The 25,241-nt window shown below is 37.1% G+C and overlaps 1 protein-coding gene across 1 annotated transcript in view; it reads left to right on the top strand.

The window, feature by feature from the left end:
• Positions 1 to 25,241, top strand: part of FAIM2 (Fas apoptotic inhibitory molecule 2) — a 257,188-nt gene that overhangs the window by 102,907 nt on the left and 129,040 nt on the right. Inside the window, exon 2 of the mRNA XM_044083822.1 lies at positions 19,498 to 19,654. Coding sequence (XP_043939757.1) covers positions 19,498 to 19,654 — 157 coding nt within the window. The remainder of the gene's footprint in view (positions 1 to 19,497; positions 19,655 to 25,241) is intronic.

Genomic DNA, 25,241 nt, shown 5'->3' with positions numbered 1-25,241 from the left:
TGTCTGTGATCTATTGTGCCACTTTCAGTGCATTTCTGGAGACATGGCCAGGGGCTGGCACTGTGTAGTGTCTGTGATCCATTGTGCCACTTTCAGTGCTATTTTGGAGACATGGCCAGGGAACTGGCACTGTGTAGTGTCTGTGATCCATCATAACACTTTCAGTGCTATTCTGGGAGACATGGGCAGGGGACTGGCACTGTGTAGTGCCTGTGATCCATCATGACACTTTCAGTGCTATTCTGGGAGACATGGACAGGGGACTGGCACTGTGTAGTGTCTATGATTCATTGTGCCTCTTTCCGTGCTATTCTGGAGACATGGTCAGAGGACTGGCACTGTGTAGTGTCTATGATCCATTGTGCCACTTTCAGTGCTATTCTGGAGACATGGCCAGGAGATGATTCATAAAACTTTCAACATCCCTCCGCCATGTATTTGGAGTATGCCAGTTAGAGTGCTAATTAAGGGATTCTGAGTTTTTTGTATAGCCAGTGGTGGAGTGATTGGTGATAGCACTGTGTTTGGTGCAAGGTGGTTCATTTGGGCCACTGTGAATTGTGTCTCCTGTCATCATCTATGAAAAGTTCATATGCATTCCTTTAATTGTAGGTAGTTGTGTTAACATCTTTGCTTTCTTATAGGGTAATTTTGTTTCTCTGCTATGGTATACTGAGTAGAATATTTCCATTACAGGGACTCTGGGTTCCTGCATAATTGCCTGAGAGTGACATGTTAGTAGATCTAGTCCTGTAAAATTATAGCCCCAATATACATTGCAATCCATGATTCACGTGTTTGTAAATTATAAAAGATACCGAGGACATAGTTTGCATACTTACTGTGTACCCAGACTCCAAAGTTACACAGTAGTATTTGCTACTGATTCCGGGCATTTGTCTGCACTCATGAACTGCACAAGACTCTATTACGTGTTTTTACCCTATTCCATCCAAATGCATTTGTGGACATTGTTTATGAATCCCATAACAGGTTTAGAGGGGCTTGATCATGAGAAGATATAGGCATTAATATGCAACTATGTTATGTAAGTGTAGGAGTGGAGCAGCTGTCGAGTGCAATGGAGGAATATATTTTGGGGGTATGAAAAGAGGACTGGATAAGGTTGCAGTGACAAAAAGAAAAGGGAATGCAGCGCATTTCACTGAAAAGCAGATAAAGAAATAATTCAATTGGCTTGGGGAAGTCAAGTGTATAAAGAGGTCAGGGAGTAGGGCAGGTGTGAATTTTAAATAAATGCTTCTCATCAGTGGTAACAAAGAAAACTGAAAATTAAGACAAAGGTCTGCAAGAATAGGACAAAAGAAAAGGGACTGGTAGTTAGATAAGGTATTTACAGATAGGTAAGTGAGGATGATGTCAGGGACTTTAAGTCAGGAGATGGTGCAAGGGCCTGGCAGAAGAGGGATTGGCGGTTAAAGTGATAACAGATGATGAAGTAAGGAGGATATCAGGTCATTAAGTGAGCATATAGTGCAACGGGCCTGATAATATCCTAGCGAGGAACCTCAAGAGGACTGTTGAAATACGAGATGAATTATGGCTTCAGGCAGCAGGCATCACAACACACCTGAGTGGTCCGCTGTTTCTCAGTAATGCCCACCCTGCCTTGCATTATTGCTTTCTAATTTTGCAAAATGTAAGAATCCATAGTCTAGTATGTCTGTGTTCTTGTTTAATTGTTTGCAAACATTGTTTTGCATTTGCCCACTAAATGTATTTTGCTAAGTAACCTGTTTTAATTTTTTGTACATAGTTGTACAGGTTTTCCATCTCCTGCATCCAGACATAACATCTTATTGGCTTTATGAATGCAGTGGTTTACCTATGACCCATTCTGTGGCTGAAGAGTCCAAAGGCCAGCATGCCTGGTCAGCTGATGACTGAATCTGAATACAGAAAAAATACCGATGTATAAAATTCATTGGGAATAAACTTTCGAAATTCAAGTGACTCACTATAATTTACTAATCTTCTGTTTAGTTTTAACCATATAATTAATTCTAATGAGGGAAGTCTTTGCAGTAAAATTTGATACAGAATTCCTCTTGTTAGTTATATATACTCCATCAATTGGAACATTTCCAAACATTTGCTTCATGTAAGGCTCACAGACTGCTAAGTTCCTTATTATTTCATTTCTACCATATGCAGTACTAAACCATTGAGCAGTCAGAAGAAAACTTTTTTTTTCTCTTTTTACCCTATTCGAACTGCATCTGTAAACCATATATTTACTGTTAGGCAAACTATACTTATTATTTACCTATGAATTTAAGATTGCTTGCAGATTGTTTTTGCTGTTATACTATAAGGATCAGCACATTTTTACTGAGTTTTGTTAGGCAGTTAGACTTAAGGACACAAAAAGCATTGTAATAAAACTTAGTTACTGAGCTCTGCGATTGTCATGTGTGTACTTTTCAGATCAGCTGCATATCTTAGAACAGGTCTATATTCTCTATACTTACCTGGCACATTCTTTAGACTTGCCATCCATTCTTACTTCTGTACATTTTGGTTTATGTTTTTTGTTTTCAAACTTTTCTAGTTTGTTCATTCTTCCCTTTGAGCTCTGTCACCAGTCACCAGACACCTTGCACCTCATTTTTTTCCCTTTGCTTCAATATTTGCTCGTCTGATCCCCAATCCCCTTTGTAGCGATTAAACGTTCCCTACATTAGACCCAGAATGTCCTTGTCAGTCACAACTTTCTGTTTGGTATCTGGCGTATTCATAGAGGAGAAGGATACATGATTAGTAAAGAGATATATACATGCACAAACACACACACACACACACACACACACACACACACACACACACACACACACACACACACACACACACACACACACACACACACACACACACACACACACACACCTAGCATTAGCAGCAAAGCTATGCTCTTCTAGCCTTTCTTCAGCATTCATGTTCAGTCTGTTGGTTGTCTGGTCCATATCAACTGATTAGGTTCCCTGTTTTGGGTTAGGTTAATAGGACAAAAGGCATCATTCCTCAGACGGGACTATAATTCTACCTTCCCAGTCCCTTTCCAGCCACTTTCCCACTCAGGGACATACTGCCTTTTATTATTCCTCTTTTTATCTCCTTTTGGCTACATTATATGCTGTAGAGCTACTGACTGCCACAAGGCAACTGTTTCACAATTTCATACTGTTAATGGAGAACCTGCTAACCATTAAACATATATATGATGTGTATCTCTGTATAGTATTAGTATGGATGAGGTGAATGGGATAACCACCAAGTTGTTTAGGAAGAAATGTCATAGAAACACTACTCCATAGAAGCCGTATGCATCCAGGACATATCTTTAAGAATGTAGTGAAAGGGCAAACCCTCAGGACTTCAAGGCTAACAGCTAGGGATGATGAATATGAGAAAGAACTAACTAACTTGAAACTCGGATTCAATGAAAGGGATTATGCTGATAGTATGACCACAGGAATCCTGGATGCATCTACTTCATGGAGAGATAGTATATGTAAGCTGTATTTTTCAATGCCCAACAATGATAGAACAGGTCATGTTCACCATAAGAATGAATCTGTTAGATTCTCTACTTATTTTACCAGTGATGTGAATATAATAACCAGTGTGATAAAAAAGAACTGGAATATACTAACACAGAATCCAGAAATCAAACAAGTCGTAGGAGAAAATCCAAGTTTTATGTTTATGAACAGGAAATCTTTGAAAAGGATGTCATGTTATCCACACAACAATAAGGGACAAAATATGATAGGAGTAAAAGGGACGGTTCCTTGTGGTGGTTGCAATCAATGTACATATATAAATCATGAGAATGTATTTACACATCCAGACACCAAGCGAATATATGATTTTAGTGTAGCAGCTAATTACTTGGCTGTCTGTCAGAAATGCTCTGCATTTTATGTTGGCAAGACTGACAGGCAGCTAAGATTTAGAATTAGGGAACAGTTATCAAATATTAGGAATGGTGTTGCCACTAATGCGTTAACCAAACATGTGTCCTCTGAAGGAAAAGACCATAACTTTATGTTCTCAGTTATTGAGGGAATTATTCCTAATGAGAGAGGCGGTGATATAAGGAACCACACAGAGACCTCTGAAACTAGGTGGATTATTAGATTAAGAGCTAATAAAGGAAAGGGCCTTAATGATAGAATACCCCTGAAACCAGTTTTGAAGAATAGGAGGCTGTTTAAATGAAATTAAATTATTTTAATGAACGACAGAGATACACATCAGATACATCAAATATATTTTAATTGTTTTTAATCAATGCATTTTATGTTACAATGTTCATTATGTATTTATATGTGAAACTTTTTTCTAGTATGACTTTGTGCATATTGCAGAATGGCTGATTTTACTTTAAGTATTAATTGGTTTGATTTGATTGGTTTGAATACTGTTTAAATATAGTTAGCTAGGATGTGTTTGTTTGAAGGTCTGAGGAAGTGATATGTGTATCATGAAAGTGCTTACCTGAGCAAATAAATTTATCTTGGATTTTATCTACATTTCATTCATGCTTGGACTGTGTTTAAACTAGGGCATTCTGTGCCTTTATTACTTCACCATTTCTTTGTGGATGTTTATGACTTTATTGTACCTTGGTGGAGTATTTATCCTAGCTGTTTCCTGTTTAGTGTTTTTTCGGATTTTTATTTTTTGGTTACAGTTGGAAACAATGGCTGAAGAATGTGTAACTGTAACTGTTGCACCTGAGATAGAACTTGATTATTCTCCAAATGTGAGAACTTGATTATTCTCCAAATGTGGAAACTGGAATACCAATGAAATTATCATATAAATTACATGAACTGTTAAATAAGAAAGGTAATCCTTTGCTATCTAATGAGACTTTTCTTGATGGAAATGGTATAGAACATGAAGAAATAGATTATGCTGCCTTTCTGAGGGCAACACATAGACTAGAGGATGGCCTATACAAGATTAAGAAGTCATATACACAAAGATGTTATTTTGAAGCATGTCTGAAAAATCATGTCATTCCCAGAGGACTTAGAGTCCTGAAAATGCCAAATCAAGGTGAAAGGCAACCTGAGTTAAGTAAATGGCAGCTGCTCAATTTAGAACTGAGCTTTAACTATATTCGCTTATTATTGGAATCCTCAGTTAAATAGGAGGAAGAAATAAGAGCCAATGTTATTTCTGAACAAGAATTATTATTTGCTTCTTATCCACATAAATTAGTGGATGGGAAATGTGCTTTGATAGCTGAATCTGTAGCAGTTTTTGAACGTAGACTACTACGACAGAAATTTCATAACTTTGAAGGGACAAAAGGGATTTTAAGGAAGGGCATATCTTTGTATGGCCAGAAACAGCAATCATGATCATATTAATGAAAGTATGACCTTAAACAATGAGAGAGGGGGCCACTCTAAATAACGCGATGACATCAACATAGAAAGGTTTGAAGAGGAGAGAAATTTAGGAGTGAGAACTAAATATAACGCTCCTCCAACTATCAGCGTTCCTTTAGTGATGACTTCTACAGCTTGTTTAAATGGTGGAATGGAAGGGAAGCGAAGACTGGAATCCATTGAGCAAGTATCAACAACTTTTGTTCACTCGAGTGAAAAAGTGGAAGAGAGGTGAAGCCTGGAGTCCACCGAGGAAGTGCAACAAAAGAAAGATGTATCAGGAATACAAAATGATTGACAAGAAGGTACATCAAAACAGGTTTTTCACACATTTCCAATAAAACTGAACACTTCAGAGAGGCAATTACAGAGAGGCAGGTCATACAGCATGAACCGCAACAAAAGGAAAATACCTACAAGCCCTCCAGCCCTGAGTGTATCCAAGAAGGCATGGAGAAAGGAAGTATAGTTTTAAATATTTCCTCAAGGAATCTGACTGAACATGAAAGAAATGTATTGGAAAGGGGACTTTCTTTTATTCCATCACAACGGACTGAGGTAACTGATACCATTTTAGATTTGCACATGTTTGGTAGAAATGTTTTGTTAAAAATGCTTTTTAAGAATCAGGGTGGTGAGCCTAAAGATGTTAATGTATATAAGAAACCTAGTCTATTTATTCCACCCAGTCATCCAGTTAGCGATGTTTTTATTAACATTTGTGAAAATGAAATATTTGAAAATGTGAATGGTAAAAACAGAAGTAAAGCTTTATCCAATTTTAGTAGGGATGAATGGAATGCATTAAAACAATTACTGTCTAACACAAATGTTATCATTAAGCAAGCAGATAAAGGTGGCTCCGTAGTTTTAATGGATAAAATGCATTATGATACAGCGATGTATGAAATGCTACAGGATACCTCTGTGTATGAAAATGTTATTAGATAATACCATTTCAAATGAGCTGTACAATTACTTTAAGGTAAAAGAACCACTAGTGCCTAGCATACATGGTCTGCCAAAAATCCATAAGAATGTATATCAACCTCCTTTAAGACCTATAGTGTCAGGGCATAACTGGTCTACAGAGTCTATCTCTATATATGTTGAGAAGAATTTAAGAATGTTAGTAAATAAGAACAGGAATATTCTAAGAGACTCTAAGCAATTCTTGCAAGACTTACATGTGTTTAATAATGCATATGAAAGACAAGATTGGGATCTGCTATTAGTGACACTAGATGTATGCTCGTTTACTTGTATTCCGAATACAATCGGATTAGAATTGCTGAGACAATATTTGTTGGAAGAAGGGACATACAATGGAATGAAAATAGATCTAATATGCTTATTAATGGAGTTAGTTTTAACCAACAATGTGTTAAGTTTTGATGGTAAATTATATAAGCAGAAAGATGGTGTGGCCATGGGGACAGCAAGCGCGCATAGCTATGCCAATCTCATCATGGCTACATGGGAAAACAGGAATGTGCTTACTAATGAAAGATGGCCCCAGATCCAATTTTATAAATGGTTCATTGATGACCTCTTCCTGTTATGGAATGGTAATGATACAACGTTAAAAGAATTCACTACAGAAATTAATAACAGCACTGATTTTTTAAAATTTGAGATGAAATATTCTAGACAAGAAATTGAATTTCTTGATGTAATGATTAGTATGGATGAGGTGAATGGGATAACCACCAAGTTGTTTAGGAAGAAATGTCATAGAAACACTTTACTCCATAGAAGCAGTATGCATCCAGGACATATCTTTAAGAATGTAGTGAAAGGGCAAACCCTCAGGACTTCAAGGCTAACAGCTAGGGATGATGAATTTGAGAAAGAACTAACTAACTTGAAACTCAGATTCAATGAAAGGGGTTATGCTGATAGTATGACCACAGGAATCCTGGATGCATCTACTTCATGGAGAGATAGTATAGGTAAGCCGTATTTTTCAATGCCCAACAATGATAGAACAGGTCATGTTCAACATAAGAATGAATCTGTTACATTCTCTTCTTATTTTACCAGTGATGTGAATATAATAACCAGTGTGATAAAAAAGAACTGAAATATACTAACACAGAATCCAGACATCAAACAAGTTGTAGGGGAAAATCCAAGTTTTATATTTAAGAACAGGAAATGTTTGAAAAGGATGTTATGTTATCCACACAACAATAAGGGACAAAATATGATAGGAGTAAAAGAGACGGTTCCTTGTGGTGGATGCAATCAATGTACATATATAAATCATGAGAATGTATTTACACATCCAGACACCAAGCGAATATATGATTTTAGTGTAGCAGCTAATTGTAACACAAACCATGTGGTCTACTTGGCTGTCTGTCAAAAATGCTCTGCATTTTATGTGGGCAAGGCTGACAGACAGCTAAGATTTAGAATTAGGGAACACATCAAATATTAGGAATGGTGTTGCCACTAATGCGTTAGCCAAACATGTGCCCTCTGAGGGAAAACTCAGTTCTCAGTTATTGAGAGAATTATTCCTAATGAGAGAGACAGTGATATAAGGAGCCACACAGAGACCTCTGAAAATATGTGGATTATTAGATTAAGAGCTAATAAAGGAAAGGGCCTTAATGATAGAATACCCCTGAAGCCAATTTTGAAGAATAGGAGGCTGTTTAAATGAAATTAAATTATTTTAATAAATGACAGAGATACACATCAAATATATTTTAATTGTTTTTAATCAATGCATTTTATGTTACAATGTTCATTATGTATTTATATGTGAAACTTTTTCTGGTATGACTTTGTGTATATTGCAGAATGACTGATTTTACTTTAAGTATTAATTGGTTTGATTAGATTGGTTTGAATACTGTTTAAATATAATTAGCTAGGTTGTGTTTGTTTGAAGGTCTGAGGAAGTCATATGTGTATCATGAAAGCGCTTACCTGAGTAAATAAATTTATCTTGGATTTTATCTACATTTCATTCATGCTTGGACTGTGTTTAAACTAGGACATTATATGTCTTAGTTACTTCACCATTTCTTTGTGGATTTTTATGAATATATACAGAAATATGATTTTAGCATTTAGAAAGTAGCAAAGGATGCAGAAAGAACATTAATCATGCATATCAGGTAGAGGAAGTTTATTTATTTATTTATTTTACATTTGTTAACCGGAAGAGTCCAATTGGATATATGTCCATTTTTAGTGAAGGCCTGGGGAGAAAAGCTCCAGAGCAGTTAAATTGTTAACTTGTAAGATAATGAGTTTAACAAAAGGTACATTTGCTAACATTCACAGGATACATTTTTATACACCTTATAGAAGTATAGAACAGCAAGTATAACAAGAAGGCAGAATTGACAACTTGCACAAGACATTATTACACCTGGGAGAAATTAGATGTACAATTGGTTTACCATTCAGTGGTGAGAGTTTACATTTGCCCATATAGACAATAAAAAACAGTAGATATGCTGTTACACTAGTTGCTGAAAACAGAGAATAATGTGTTACTATCCAGGGGTGGTACAGGTGCATAATCTATGATTCAGAAAGTGTGTTTTAAGTAGTTTTTTAAATTGGGTTGAGGAGTTATTACTTATTATGTGGGCTGGAAGGGAGTTTTTAGAGATGTAGTGGCTATAAACGGATCTACCTGCCTCATTGTTGAAGTTTGTTACTTTAAGGAGGTGTTGGGTACTTGATCTTAAGGATCTGGTAGTGGTGTAGGGTTGAAGTAGTTGTTGCAGGGTAGGAGTGTTGCCTGGATGATGTAGTACTTTGTGAGTGAGTGATAGTTGATTGACTTGAAGTGTCAGTGGGCATTCTAACTAGAAGGTGAACCTGTGGCAAATCTGGCTGTTTTATTGTAACAGCTGTCTAGTTTGGTTAGCTCTGTTTTTCAGATATTGGTAAGCACGGGGGAGGCATACAGTATGGTGGATAGGAGGTGTGTCCTGGCTGTGGTAACTTAGAGTGACTGGAGAGAAACTGTTTGTTGAATAGAGTAGACCCTTTTTTTGTGAACCCTTTTTATGGTCTGGGCGATGTGAATGTCAAATTTAAGGTGATTGTCAATTTCCAGGCCTAGCAGTTTGGTTTGAATGTTGGGTGTGATGGTGGTGCTGTTGTTTGAGGAGATTGTAAAGTTACATGAGGGGGGGGTGAAGATCTGTGAGGGCTGAAGAGGAGTAGTTTAGTTTTGGCTGGGTTTAGAATGAGGTTCTGATCGGTGATCCATTTTTCGGCCAGGGAAAAGCATTCTTGTGTTTAGGAGAGGAAGTGGTCTAGAGAGTTGGCCGCACAGATTATGGTGGTATCATCTGCATATTGGACTATTGAGGCTTTGGGAATGGCAGATGGTAGTTGATTAGTAAATAGGGTGAAGAGTCGAGGACCCAGGATGGAGCCTTGGGGTACCCCTAGGGAGACAGGCAGTAAGGGAGAGAGCTGATTTTGCCATTTTACAGCTTGTTGCCTACCATCTAGATAGCTCATAAACCAAGAAATAGTAGAGATACTGAAGTTTAGGGTAGGCTACCATAAGTCCGTATTTCCCCGGACATGTCCTCTTTTTGGGCTCCTGTGCGGCGGCTTTTGAAAATTCTGTGATTTGTCCAGGTTTTTCAAAAACCCGGACAAATCGCAGAATTTTCAAAAACCAGACGTCCCTATTTCCTCTTTCCTCTGCTTTGTTTTTTTGTTTGAGTGGCTCATATACCGGTATACGAGCCAGTCAAAAACATTGAAAAACGGAGCTCTGTTCAATGAGGAACTGCTTGATGTTCCGCATTGAATAGAAGAGGGTCTGTGTGCAAGTTTTTGATTGGCTTGTATACCGGCATACGGGCCAATCAAAAATCGCCAAACACGGAGCTACTTGTCTTTAATGTGGAACTGCGATGTTCCGCATTTTTGGTCTTCACCTAGTGTGAACGAACATTTGTCCCGACCCGGCCAGTCAAGAATTTGGCAACCCTAAGAGGATGAAAAAATATGTGCTGGTATAATACCAGCACATATTTTTTCATCCTCTTTTTCGTAAAAGAAAATATGGTAACCCTAGTTTAGGGTGGTTAGTGTATGAAGCAGTTTTTCATGGTTGACCATGTCAAAGATTTTGGATAAGTCTAAGAGTGTAGCAGATACTAGCAGTCCGTTGTTTCTGTGGTTATTGACGGTATTAGTGAATGATGCAAGTGCTGTGGTGGTGCTATGGAAGGGTCTGAAACCATGTTGTTGAGTGGATAGTAATTTGTTTTCTAAGAGGTACTTCATCAGTTGCATGTGAACAACTTTCTCTAGGAGTTTTGATAGGTGGGATAGTATAGCTATAGGACGATAGTTACTGAGTTCTACAGAGCTACCCCCTTTGTGCAGTGGTGTTATATGAGATATTTTCCAAAGCTGGGGTACTTTGCATTCAGAGATATATATTTTTATTAGTATGGAGACAGGATAGACTATTGCTTCTGCAGCTAGTTGAAGATATTCTGAAGGTAATTTATCAGCGGCTGTAGAGGTTGACTTAAGTTTTTGGAGTAATTTTTGTATGATCTTGGTTGGCACTGGGTTGAAGGCAAAGATGGGGTGATTGAGATTTGTTATGGGTGAAGAGGGTGTATTTGTTGGGGATGGGTTGTTGGGGCTCGGTTGTTGGCTAGGGTTTGGATAGTTTCTGTAAAGAATTTGTTGAGCTGTGTGGGGATATTGTCTTGGTTGTTCACTATTTTGGGGGTGAGGGTGGTTGTTTTCCCTGGTTGCAGTACAGTTTGACAGCAGCCCAGAACTTTTTTGGGTTGTTCCTATATTTATTCTGAATATTTTGGTAGTAGGAGATTTTGTCTGTTTTAATAAGTTGTTTGACTTTGTTATGTAACTGAAGGTATATTTGTTTGTCTATTTGGGATTTGCTTTTATGATAGTTTGTCCATGTTTTGTTCCTACCTCTGAGTAATGTTTTAGTATCTAAGGTTAGCCAGGGGGCATGTTTAGTTCTGATTCTTGTGGTTCTGGGGGGGGGGGGCATAATGGTTAAGTATGTTAGTGAAGGCAGTATTGAAGCTCCATCAAGGTCTAAAGTTTTTAGGGGGGATCCAGTTACATAGTTTTAGGTCATTATTGAAGTTGAGTTGGTTGAAGTTTTTTTCTATTGCTACATTCCCTGACAGTTGCTTGGGTCAGTTGGGAAGTTTTGCTTCTTAGTAGAAATGTAGCTAGGTGGTCGCTGAGGGTGTCTGGCAGGCACCCGGCATGGGATATATGGGAAGGATGAGATACCAGTATCCAGTCTAGTATAGACTGATGTTTGGTTCTCTTGTCTGTTCTGGTGGGGGAAGTTATAAGTTGGGTTAGTCCCTGTAGGTTGATATGGGAGACAAGGTTTTGACTGGAGCAGTTGTCCCAACTCAATATTAAGGTCGCCTAACAGGATGCTTTCTTGGGGAAGGGTGTTAGCTATCCATTATAGGAGTTTTTTCTGTGGTGGGAATATTGTTCCCTGGGGGATATAGCATCCTATAATGTTGATGTGCTTATGTGGGTTAAGTTTCAGTTTAGTGAGGTTGAGTTCAGTGTTATCCAAGTCTGGGGTTGAGATGTCTAATTTTTCTAAGATAAAGTGAGTTTATATAGTATGGCTACTCCTCCACCCCTTTTTCCTACTCTGTCATTTCTTATTATATTGTAGCCTGGTGCTGTGATTTCATTATCGTGGATTTGTGGCTTTAGCCAGGTCTCTGTCAGAATCACAATATTTGGATGATAAAAAGAGATTAAGGCATGAAGGTCATGGACCTTGTTTAAGATGCTTCTAACATTTAGATTTATGATGAGAAGTGAGCTTGTGGGCCTTTGAAGTAGGGTTTTATTTGGGTCAGGGATTAGTATGTCTGCACTGAGTGGGCCTGGGTTGGGATGTATGTCACCACTGCATATTAGTGCTGTATGCAGGTGTACATAAAGTTTGACTAGTTTGTTGATGAGTTTTGTGTACTTAAGAGTAGTGTGGGATTGGCTATGTAATGGGAATAGTTTGTGTCTGAGGTGGGGGATAATGGTGTTGTGATAGTTGTATGGGGATAGTTGAGTATAAGGTTTAGTGTTTGTAGTATTAGAGGATGTTCCTTTGTTAGGGATGAATTGTGTGTAGGTAGGTGGAGTTTGGTAACTGGTAATGGAGGTTAGCAGAGTGAGGGGAGAGATACAAATGGTATATAGTAGGAGTTGAGGGTGTGAGGGTTTAGATAGTGATATCATGTTGTAGTTGTTTAGGTTAGTCAGAGGTGTTGGAAAAGGGGTAGGGTAGGGGTGATAAAGAGTGTTAATAGAAGGTGTATAGAGCTTAATTAGATGGCAGCTGTGATTGGTTGGGGAGGGGTGTTGGAGGTGGGAGGGGTAAAGTGTGGGTGTGGTGTATAGGAGTATAATAAGAGATGATTCTGGATACAGATTGGTTAGGTGACAGTAGGCAGTTAACCATGTAAGGAAATAATTCAGCATTGAGAGTATTTTTTTTTTACATTTCCAGTCACAGGACATATAATATTACATAAGATATACATATAAGTCTCAGAAGTAGTTAAAATGGAGGTAGAGAAGCAGTCAAGCAGTGATGAGCAGAATCGAGGCATTGTATGTAGGTGTCGAAAGGGAGAGCCTGTAATTGCTGGGAAAAGAGAAGATGAGTGAGGAGGGGTCATGTAGGGGAGGAGCAGGGGCATATCCATTTAGATGTCAGGTAGGAGTGTAGCAAGGATTTGAAGTTGGTGTGGTTTGGAGTGTTTCGAAGGGAGGGGGCAGTGTGTTCCCATAGTTTGGCTAGGGAGTATGATAGCAGAAGGTGGCCAGGGGGCAGGGAAGGTTTGTGGATTCGGAGGAGGTTTTGGTTTTCAGATCAGAGTGAGCAGTTTGGAATATAAGAGGTTAAGGTGGTGGAGAGAGTAGGACAGCTGGATGGCTTGAAGATGAGCTTATGTGCTGTGGTGAGTTTGAGAAGGTTTAGGTAGTTAAGTAGCTCTAGACATTGTAGAGTTTGGAGAGACAGGCAGTGATTGGAAGTATTTTTGGAGTTGGTGGCAAATTTGCTGATTTTGTTGTAGCAATATTCTAGTTTGCATTATAAGCCAAGTTGGAGGTTGGTGAGCAGGGGGCACAGTATATGAGAGAGGGGAGAAAGTAGGAGGAGGCTAAGGTCTTTCTTGTGGAGGGAGTGAGGTAGGGATTTTGTCTGTACAGCAGTCCAATTTTTTTTTTTTTTTTTTTTGATGGCTGTCTGAATATGTATGTCGAATTTTAGATGTTCATTAAAGGTAACACCAAGCAGCTTAGTGTGAGATACAATTTCAATGGGGGTGTTATTCTGGCTTAGTATAGTGAAAGAGGAATTATTAAAGGTGGAGATTCTAGAGGGTATTTATTTTAGAATATTTTTTTACCTGCCCCCACTTTTCCTGAGAGTGTGACATGGCTTCTTTACATTTGATACTTCAAGGCCATGCTCCTCAGGAGCTGACCCACAGCCACTCTATCAGTCGCCCTGGAGATGGAATGTCCACAGACTCCTCCTAAGGAAGGTAAGCAGGCTGTGGCCACCCATTCCTGTATCCCCCTCACCAACCCAGTGCCTCATTAGCTGACAGTTGATCACTGGTTTGACACAGATGGACACCCTGCCTTGAAACTGGTAGAATGGCCAAACAACAAGGTCAGACACTGCTGTAGACTTTGAGACCCACCAGCTCAGTGTCACTAATGATATTCCACCTAGATTAAAAATGTGGACCTCAGCTTTATCCTACCCTGTAATGCTCTTACACTTCTTCATGAAGTTATAGTATCTTATTAGCTTTCCTTACTGTTTCAAGTACAGTGCGTTGTACAGCACTGTTTTTTTCAACACAATGGTGGGTTGCATGATGTTTTTTTCTGATCATGTGTAGTAATTAAAATGTAATATGTTTTATAAGTTCTTTCTGCTTCAAAGTGTTTACCTACATTAGAGCAAAAAGGATAAATTTAAGATAGTCCTTTTCCCCAAGTTATGTGACCTCATAATTGGTATATGTAATGAAATCACAGTAATGACCAGAAATACATTTAAAAATCATAGGCATACTTCCCAGATTTCATCTCATGAAAAAGGAAATTTCATTTTTTTGAAAACTGAAAATCAGTGTCCCTGCCTGTCATTACAAGAGGATTAATAAACAACCCACAGACAAAAGAGATAAGGTTTATATTGCAAACTGAATTCATGACATGCTAATCAATGAAGCCAGCTCATTTAGTATTTAAAGTATATGGACCATATTCTTTATTACCCATTTTAGAACTATTACATCGATTACTGTATGCTAACATTAACAGTACGCAGTACATGTCTTGGGCTATTTTTATCAAAAGCAAACTTTTAGAACATATTCAAGACATTTTTAGTACTGAAACTTTTCACTCAAAATCATTCTTCATCCTGGAATAGTCTGTCTTTTTCTTCAGTTTTTCTTCTATATGTGGAGAATTTAATATCTTATATTGGACATATGGCCTTGTTTCTGGGACAGTTCCCGATTCACAGCAGCCAAATTTGGAGATAAAAATTTAACAGTCTGTCACTGCAACTCTTAACTATCATATTTTCACAGTTTCTATTTTATCCCAACAGGACTAGTTGGGAGACTTCTCATTCCTAATATTTTTTGACATCGACTTCAATGTATTTGCCTTGTATACATGTGCAGTTTTTCTGTTCAGTTTACCACCTTACCCACAGGCTACACAGGGTCTTGGTTCAATTGTTTTACTAATGACTTTAGCTTCAAATTGCAGATTTTTCTCTTAGCTTCTCAGTTCTTACTTTACCAATCTATTGCAGCTTCTGCAATTTCTTTCTTAGCAGTATTTATGTCTCTGATGATTTTTTCCTGGCATTCACTTTATGTTGATTCTCCGATATCGGCATTCTAGCGGAAGTAGGTAGTCTGCTTTTCAGCTTTCTATGCATCAGTAGTTCAGGTGGTGAAAGAGAGTCCTAAATATGTGGTATTTGTATATTCCATCATTAGAGTATTCTAATATTCTAAAATGGTGAGATGGCAATCCTTACAGTATTCTCTTTCTCTTTCACTTTCTCCTTTGTTTTTGTTTTTTTTCGGTACATTGTCTCATGCTTTCTTTTTCATATCCATTATTTTTGCAACACATCCTGCATTTGTTTCTCATTTTGTTTGATTATTTGACTCAAAATTTATTTTATTTTATACAGCTTCTTTTCCTTTGCGTCATTTAATTATCTGATCTGTGCACTAGAAATTTCACTAGCATTCCACTTCCACAGCTTTTCATAAAGTAAAGGCTGTTTCTCTTAATAGAATGCCTGTGTTCCATCATTACCATAAACTGTTTTGTCTCTTATTACGAATCATTCATCTTCACAAACTCATATCCTTTTGCCCTCTTTTCAGTTAAGTAACATGCTTGCATATTATTATTATTATTATTATTATTATTATTATTATTATTATTATTATTATTTGCTTTTGTTAATCAGGAATGTCCAACTGGGCATAAACCCCTTTTCACCAGAGGCCCAAGGAGAAAAGCTCCATGATTTAAAATACAAATATATATGAGTAAATGTTCACATTAGAGAAAGGAAATGCCAAATATAATATCAATGCAGAGCAGTAGATGCAATCATTTGCAGTCAACAGAACTATTACACTACATAGGTCATTAAACATGACAGTTGATATGAGCACTAGATAAACACTGATGAATCATCATTAGGTATTCTAGTACTAGCAACACATATGAGATATGGTGAAGAAGAAGAAAGATGTCAAGAAAAATTGAAGTAATATCAGAAAAGTAAACGGGAATTTGTAGATAATGTCCGAAACGATAAGTTGTTAATAACAGTACTGCTGTGGGTACATAAGAAATATGGTTTCCCATATGGACAGAGTGTGCAATGCATAGTGGATGTAGGAAGTGGTTACCCTGGGGAAGAGGAGCAGGGGGCAGTGCAAGTGGCCAGTAGCTATGATTTTACTTGTGTTTTGTAAGTGGTCAGGTTAGTGGCTTGCTTGATTGCTATGGAGATGTTATTCCAAAGCTTTTCTGCATAAAATGAGAAAATTACATAATCAGTGATTGTTAGATTTCTGGTTGCTAACTTTGAGTAGTACGGGTTTTGGATTTAAGTTCTCTGGTTGAAGTGTACCACTAGAATGAATTAACTATTAAGGGGACTTTTGTTGGTTGATGAAGGATTTTGTAGGCTGTATTTAATGGATTATATGTGATGTGGTTTGATAGTTCAAGTCAGCTGAGCTTTGTAAGAGCTATGCAAGGATGAGCTCTGATGGGTAACATGGTAGCACATTTAAGAACTTTGTTATAGCATTGTTTTAGTTTAGTCAGCACATTATTTGGAGGTTTGGGACTATTGAGGATACAAACGTTGGGTTGATGGTGGGGTGATGTATAATTACTTGACTTTGATTAGAGAGATAGGTTGATTTCTATAAAGCGATCATAATGTATGATTTGTTTTTTGGACACTTTATTGGATATGGTGGAGAAATGTAGTCTCTGTAGGTCCTTGTATTATTGCAAAGAGTAAATATCTAGGCAATAATTACAGATTTTTCCTTAAGTGCTGCTATATCACCTTTCTTCTTTTCAAAAAAAAAGGAAAAAATAATTAAATTTCTAAGAGAAAACAGGATACACTTGGATGTGTGCAAGAAGGGACTGTATTTGTGAGGGCATTATAAAGGGGATTTGGGCCTCCTCTTAGGATGGTTAACTCTTTGTTCAATGGAAGTAGCATTTGTATTTTCTAGGATAAGTCTCTAATTTGCTTCGCAGCATCGGTGATATATCCATTATCCTTCTTGTTTGTTGCCGCAGTCTGCTTATGTTTTGTATCCAGTTTCACAGATCGAGTGTGAAGACATGAGATTGGCGATGTGTCCATGTTTGTATTCTTCTTACAAAAGTGTCAATTATAGATGGTATCTGTTTGACAGATCATACTAAGCTATGCTCCACCTCTCTGTGAGAAGGAAGTATATATATTTCGGTGGCCATTTGTTTTTAGATTATTTTGTTACATAGCCCTTCGCTGTTTTCACAGAAGGAAGTATTGCCCATCACTAACTATCTCTACACATCCATTTCCTTCTGTGACTAATGTAAGGTTTTAGTTCTGTGAGAAGTAAGTATAGTCCATCACTACATGCTCATTTCTCTCCCTGACCTATGTAAAGTTTTAGTTTAAAACTTATTTGCCGGTGGGGCAGGAGGTGGATCAGCAGTATATTTGGTCTCATTTTAAGTGGACTAACGATACAATTATTCTTATTTTTAGTGATTTATTTTAATCCTAAGAGTCTGCATTAGTGGCAAATCTATTAGCAAAAACAATTGGTGAAAGAAGTGATTCAACTGGCCACATAAATCACTTGCTACATGTCAGGACTAATCTTAGCCATTCAGGAAGCAAGTATGCCTCTTAAAAGGCTGAGACACTCATACTTGTGCTGCTCTTCCCTCGCCTGTATCCACCACTGAACAGGTCTATATCACCAGATCAAAACTTTAGTTAGTCGAATAATTAAAGATTGATCTGGTAATATCAAAATCCAAAAACCGTGAACATCTGATTTCATGCAGGGAAAGAATTCCCTTGGCGGTTATGAGGATTATGCCCTTTCCTCCAATGTAGAGCGATCTCAGAGTTAGTATATTTAGTTAGGGGTGGTGTGGGTGCACAGTCCCTCACATCATGAGGTGTGTTGGGCGAAGCCCCCCACTTGATTTGGGTTTAAATGTTTGTTTATGTGGCCAAGGGAATTATTTCCCTGCTTTTAATCGTCTGTTCGCAGTTTTTGGATTTTGATATTACCAGATCGATCTTTAGTTATTTGACTAACTAAACTTTCGATTTGGTAATATAGACCCCACTGAACATTGTTGATTTTTTCATTGCTAATTAAGAATATATCTTCATCTTGTATAAAAACTTTGTAAACTATAATTCTTTTGATTGTCAGCTGCAAGTATAATTTCTGTTACATCCAGGTTCACCCTGAAAATGACATACTTGGTGAGCCAAGTCAAGTCTATTTATTTATTTATTTATTTATATTTATTTATTTATTTATTTATTAAGTAAGTAAGTCCACTGGACAAAGTGCTCCCTTTCAGTGGCAACTCATGAGATTGTCTAGTTAAGTGAATTGCTTAGTGTCTCACAGCAGGCAGACAAAAGTTGAAGGAACCTGACCACGTACCCTTTACTACAGGACGCAGTTCATTAACAAATTGGAGCTTTAATGCTCTGTGTTCTCTGCCATACTTGGTGAACCTATTTAAAAATGACGTTGCCTTATGTACCAGTATAGCCAGTATATTTCTGTTTATACTGCTGGCAGCTCATTTTGAGAAGGGAGTGCTGCTGTGAGAAGGCCTGATGGTGATGTAGGATTCTTTGATCAGACTCAACATCTAGGGCAATACACGATGGCTTGTGTCTTTACAGACTCCAACAGAGGCTAAGGAAGCACTGACAGAATTTGGAGAAGGGGATGGGCACATTGGAATTTATAAACTACTTTGATCATTTTACCCCCTCAAAAAATAAGCACATTTGGGTAGAATGAGATTCTCTCTTACTTATTCCAGTTATGTCCTGTGCTCTTCAGTGACCATCGATTGTCCCTTACCTCTAACAGTTCTGGGAGTGCTGTCTCACCCTAGGGCATGCCTCAAGTGGATATTTAGCAATGTAAAGGATTATGGGGGATGTGATGGACCACATATGCAAGTATAACTTAGTTTTATTCTAAGTGAAACTGTTGTAATAACGTGCTGATTTTCTTCTGTAAGCCCTTTTCTATTAAAGTCATTCAAAGCCGTAACACTTTATTGTAGTCATATCCCTGATAAAATAAACAAAATGATTGAAATGGATTTTTTAAATGGCTGTACAGGTATACAGTGCTATGACATCATCTTACATTAGTTAATGTACATGTGCAATAAATGTTGCTTTCTTTTTCAGGTGTCTGTTAATAACAAACCTCAAAATACTGGTGGAGAAACAACTCCATCAGCTCCACCAACCTATGAAGAGGCAACATCAGAAACCAAGGTTGGAGCTTTCCCAGCACCTCCTCCAACAATACCTCTGCACCCCAGCTGGGCATATGTAGACCCAGGTTAGTATGGGTACTCCATTGCATTATGCAAATATGAAACTTAGCTGTATTCTTTTTGTGTTTAGCATATATTCAACTGAAATAAAAACTACTGAAAGGGTGAGAATAATAGTATTCTTATTCTACTAACACCACTTCTCCAGTAAAGAAGACTGTGTAAAATGTGCTTCTAAATGTTACTGCATGTTTATATGTACAAAGTGCCAATAATGCGGTACATTCATTTATTTGTTTTTATTGTAATATATCTAATAGCAGGAGAGATGCACTAATTCACATTAGACTTATTTCCAGACATTACTAGGTATCTAAGGGCAACACAAATACAGAAGCATTATTAAACAGTCCACAGTTTGAAGTGACATTAACACAGGTCCTGTTCTGACTTCTCAGCCATAGCCATTAAATAATGGCCAGGCAAATTTTCTTGTATGGTTAGAGCTCTCCAGTAGTTTAGCTGTTTTTCTAGTTCATTCTACAAAGATAATGCAAGTTGTGATGACAAATGTAAAAAAATATATATTACAGAAATAAGCACAGAACCTAAATCTAAATGGCCAAGAAGGGTTCCATTGAACAGCCTTGGAAAATCTGTTCTCAATGGATAAAATGTTTGGGATTACTGTCAATACATTCCATTTATGAGGTAATACATTCCTATATATATTTCAGAATTCAGATGAAAGAAAAAGATTGCTTGCCTGCATGATAGGAGAGACACCTGTTAGATGTTCAAATTGAGAAGCATGTTGCAGAAATTTGATACTTAAAATGGCAGACCATACTATAAAGCAATACAAATGCCTAGTTTTTCACTCTATTACCAAATAAAACTAATTTTTGTAGAGTTTTATGTAATTAAATTCCAGTATAGTTTTGTGAAGTATTTATATGGAAGACAGAAACATGCTTTTTTCTTCATAGATATAAGGATATTTGTCACATTGACTAATTTTAGCTGCCCAGATAAGAGCTGTTTTGCAAAAGGAGGATTGAGTGGTGACCCTAATGCATTTGCCCTAATATCTTCTGCCATGTAGTTCTTCCCACATGGTTTGTCATTCACCTTGGAAACGCAGGATATATTGAAAGTAGTTGTGAATTATCAAACAGAATGTTGCAGGATTCAAACTGATCAGTGCTAATAGTAATAATGTGCTATTGCCAAGAACAAAACACTATCACAATCTCTTTTTGTTGCCATCTCAGTATAATGGTGTTTTTTATTTATCCTTTGTTAACCAGGTTAGTCTCACTAGGCTAATAATCTCTTTTCAGGGGAGAACTGGGGTAGAATTTATACTACTGGGGGAAATTTGGCCAGGGTATCAGGGAACTTCGTTAATTGTCATTGTTGTGAGTGGGACACATTTTGCAGGAACACTTCCTGTTTCCATTCCAGGTGCAGAGGCGGCCTGGAGAAAAAAGAAGACAGATGAAGGGAGAAAGAGATAATGGAGTAGTGAGAGAAATGGAGGAGAAAGCAATTATCAGGACCATAGATTGTGTGCAGGATTCTGAGGAGATGTTTCAAAGAAATCTGTTTGCTGGAGATGAGGTAACAAATGCTGGATGTGCAATTACAACCCACCAATAGGGAGGATTGCGGGATGATTTACTTAAAGCAATGGTGATGCAGAGTGAGCTAGAAAATGAAGGAGATGTTTTCTGGGGGGGATATTATGGAGCAAATAAAAAGGAGGATGTAGAGACAGTCCTGAAGGGTAGTGGTGAGACAGAAAAGAAAACATATGCAGAGAAAGTAAAAGAAGGCAAAAGCGGAGTCGCAGAAAAGAAATCAGAAAAAAATGAAAAACAGAAGTGTGGTAAGGATTCAAACTAAAGAAGACAAAGAAATGAACATGTATAAAGTGTGGGACAATTTAGTAGTTCCTCTGTGTGCAAAAGAACATGAGGTAAGAGCATTTATTCTTATTAACAGAGACATTTTGTGACATTATATTTGAGACTGTTTTTTCAATGGAAAATCTTTATGTGACAAAAGCATTTAAAAAGGAAACAACAAAGAAAATTAATGTACAATTTTGAACAGAGGTGCAAAGAGAGACTTTGAAAGGACATTTAAAAACTTTATATAAAGCAGTACTGGACATTGCAAATGTTTATAACCACATTGCCACAGTAGTCAGGAAATCTTTTTACGTGGCAGACCTCATCACAAAAGGGATCTCCACTAGAAAAAAGGAGGTGATTTTTCCTCTCTACTCATCCCTCATCAGACCCATTATAGAGTACAATGCCCCGTTTGGCATGTATCTCACAAGACACCTACAGCAATTGGAAAGGCCACAGAAATACCTCACTAAGAGGATTGCTAGCCTCAAACAGATGCCATAAGCAGACCATCTCAAAATATGCCAGCTTTACTCCATTGCATATCTCCTACTCAGAGGCAATCTCTGCCTAACATATAAAGCTATGTCAAACCCAGAGCTTTGGACATGCTACACTTAAAGAAATCCCAATCTCTCTGAACCACATGCTTCAGGGACCTAATCCTTGTCACCACTATAAACAGAACATGCTGGAGGGATAGATTCCTGTCCCAGAGACTTCCCATACTCTGGAGCAAACTACCCATTCATGTCAAGCAAAGCTCCTCATTGGCCCTCTTTAAGAAAAACCTTGATGACTGGATGGAAAATAGAAAATTCACCCCAGGGATCACTTCTGTGGCACTGCTTAATAGGGGCACAGGAAAATAATTTTCTTGGGTGGTGAAAGCCAGGGAACCTTTTTGGCTAGGCTTATATAGGCTCCAAGGCCAATAGCCTAGTACCTACCTATGAACCTATGGTGGCTGGGATTGTAATATTGTGTTAGAAAGAAAATTATACATATAACAAGCATGATAAATTTGGAAGGGAATAAGGGTGTTGTAAAATACTGGAGACAACCCAAAACATTGTTTTTGTGGAAAAGAAGGACATTTGATAAGTAACTGTGATAAAAGAAAATGTTATATTTGTGGGGAAGTGGGACATGATGCAAAAAAACGTGAACTGAAATTTTATAAATGTAACATAATTGGACATTTGTAGATGGATTGCAAAAATTAAAATATGAGTAAGGAAGAAGAAGGATAAGTACATGAACAAAGAGAATAAATTTTAGAAGTAGTTGAAATAAAAGAAAAAGTAGATGAGAAAAAAATAATAAAGAGGACATAGAAGAAGGTTCTAAAATAAGTGATGAAGAGGACATAAATCAGGAAGCAGTAAAAGAAAAAAAGAACTATATTAAAAAAAACAGAAAATTAAGAGGGATAAGTATAAAAGAAAAACAAAGAAAGGAAATGGATGAGAATGGATATATACAGCTAATTATTATGGGTTGGTATAATGGTTAAAGTTTTTGACTCATAGACATACAGCACAGTGTTTGATTCTTACCTTTGGGAGAGAAATTGGATAAGCTTAGAATTGCCTATTAAGAAGCTAACCCAGTAATTAGCTATGAACGTATAAAATCAAAGAATCTAAGGAAAAGAAAACTGAAACTTTTAGAGTGCTTTCTGTAAATGTGACTAGTATTAAGAATAGTAAGAAGAATATGGATTTTGGAGTGGTGTAATACACGTGATGTAGACATAATTAAAAGACAATATTTTTAATAAATGAAAGATTACAAACAGAGAAACTATGGGAAGGAAAGATAATCTGGAATTTTGGAAATAAGAGATGCTCTAGAATAGCCATATTCTGTAGAAATACAGTAAATATATTAGATATAACTTTAGAAAAATGGGAAGATTAGCAATTGTAGATTTAAAATAACAAGTATATAGAATTATAACAGTACATACTTATACTAATTGTAAAGAAAGGCAAAACTTGTAGTCTATGTAGTCATAACTATTAATATTATAATAACAGGAAACTAATTGTGATTTAAGTGGCATGTGTAAAATGAAAGGAAATGAGATAAGAAAAATGTTAGAAGTTATAAGATGTGGTAAGTTAAAACTTTGGGACAAAAATCTGTGGACTTACAAAAAGGGTGTGTACAGAACTGAAGAAGATTATTTTATAGTATCAGAAGGTTTAGTTATAGGAGAAGGGGAGATAGTTGGAAAAAGGATTTTCTGATCATCTTGCAATATGTCTAGAGATAAAAGAAAACAAGGAATATATAAAAATAGGCAAAGGAATAAAAAGGATAAATGAGAAAGCATGGAATAAAGCAGGAAAGAGATAAGTAATACAGCTATGGAAATATCATATTACTATGAGAACATTTTATAAAAAATGGTCTGAATGGTGGATAACATTTAAGGAGAAATATAAAAATGTTTTTTAGAGTGGCAATATGATGTGAGAAAAGTAGAGAAATAAAATTATAAAAAGAACATATAAAGATGCATTTAAAGATTTAGAACATAATGATAGAAAGCATTTTGTCAAAGAAAAATAATTATATGAAAGAAATCAAGAAAAAGTAATAGAATTGTTGTATAAGTAAATATATTTTTATAAGGAAAAGAGAAGTATCAATTTACTTAAGCAGATTAGTAAAGGGAGATGGTGGTGTAATGAGAGAAATAAACAATGTAAAAGGAGAAATAGAATGAACTCAGGAAAAGATGAGTTTGTTGAAGTTTTCCTACATTTACACACTTTTTTGCTGTATTTTGTGAGCATTTTTGTGAGACTCTGCTAATTTATTCAGAGTTTCCCTGTTCCTGGCTCAGACACCGTAACTACTAGACTGGGATTGCTTCTAAAACTATCTGGACCTACAAAGCTGACAAGTATTTTTTCACTTGCCCTAACTGTCTCAGTGCTATTTAACACTTCTGTGCTGCATTTATTGATTTTGTTGAATTTACCATTGCTTTTAGCCTGTACTTATTAAAGAAACACCATCTGTTTGTTACTGTATTCTTCTTAGGTTTTTTAACAGTATTCTAATATTTCCTAACTTCCTTTGATACTGCAAAAAGCTGTTCCGAGTTTGCTAATGTTCTCTTTAGTTTGCCAAAATATTTCTAAGTTTTACAAAGTTGTTCTTTGTTTGCTGAAGTTTTCCTACATTTGCACACTTTTTCTGTATTTTGTGAATATTTCCCAGGGTTAGTGAACTTATTTCTAAGGATTTCTGATACTGCAGGAATTCTGCTTGTTGTTGTAAAGCATTTGTTACCGCACTTGAGCTCAAAAACAGTTTGTTTTACATTAAGAGGGTTTTTTGCACTCTGGTGGGAGCAGAAGGCTGATTCAACCCATCTGAGTTGGGAATTGCTGGTAGAAGGTGTGATACCCCATCACTGACCCAGTAATCAAGGATCCCCAATCTTCACCACTAGCACCAGTAGGGGATATACATTGGGAAGATGACAGGTACACACACAGTATTTCCAGATGCAGCTCTCTGTATCCAGTGCAATTTCCCTTAAGAACACGCAGAGACCGCAGTCAGCATGTGGCTGGTTTCTCCCTCTTTCTCCAGATCCCTAATAAAACTCCCTATTGGCACAGCTATAGGGTAGATCTCAGCTGAGTGGCCAAGCCAAGACTTCCAGCACCCTCTCTGTCCAACTAGTGCTTCATGTCCCTGCCCAAGTAGC

The sequence above is a fragment of the Protopterus annectens genome, chromosome 9.part0 (assembly GCF_019279795.1).
Source record: "Protopterus annectens isolate FY-2018-M chromosome 9.part0, PAN1.0, whole genome shotgun sequence".
Taxonomy (NCBI): Eukaryota; Metazoa; Chordata; order Ceratodontiformes; family Protopteridae; genus Protopterus; species Protopterus annectens.
Note: the sequence above shows the minus strand (reverse complement) of the source record. Positions and strands in the feature narration are given on the sequence as shown.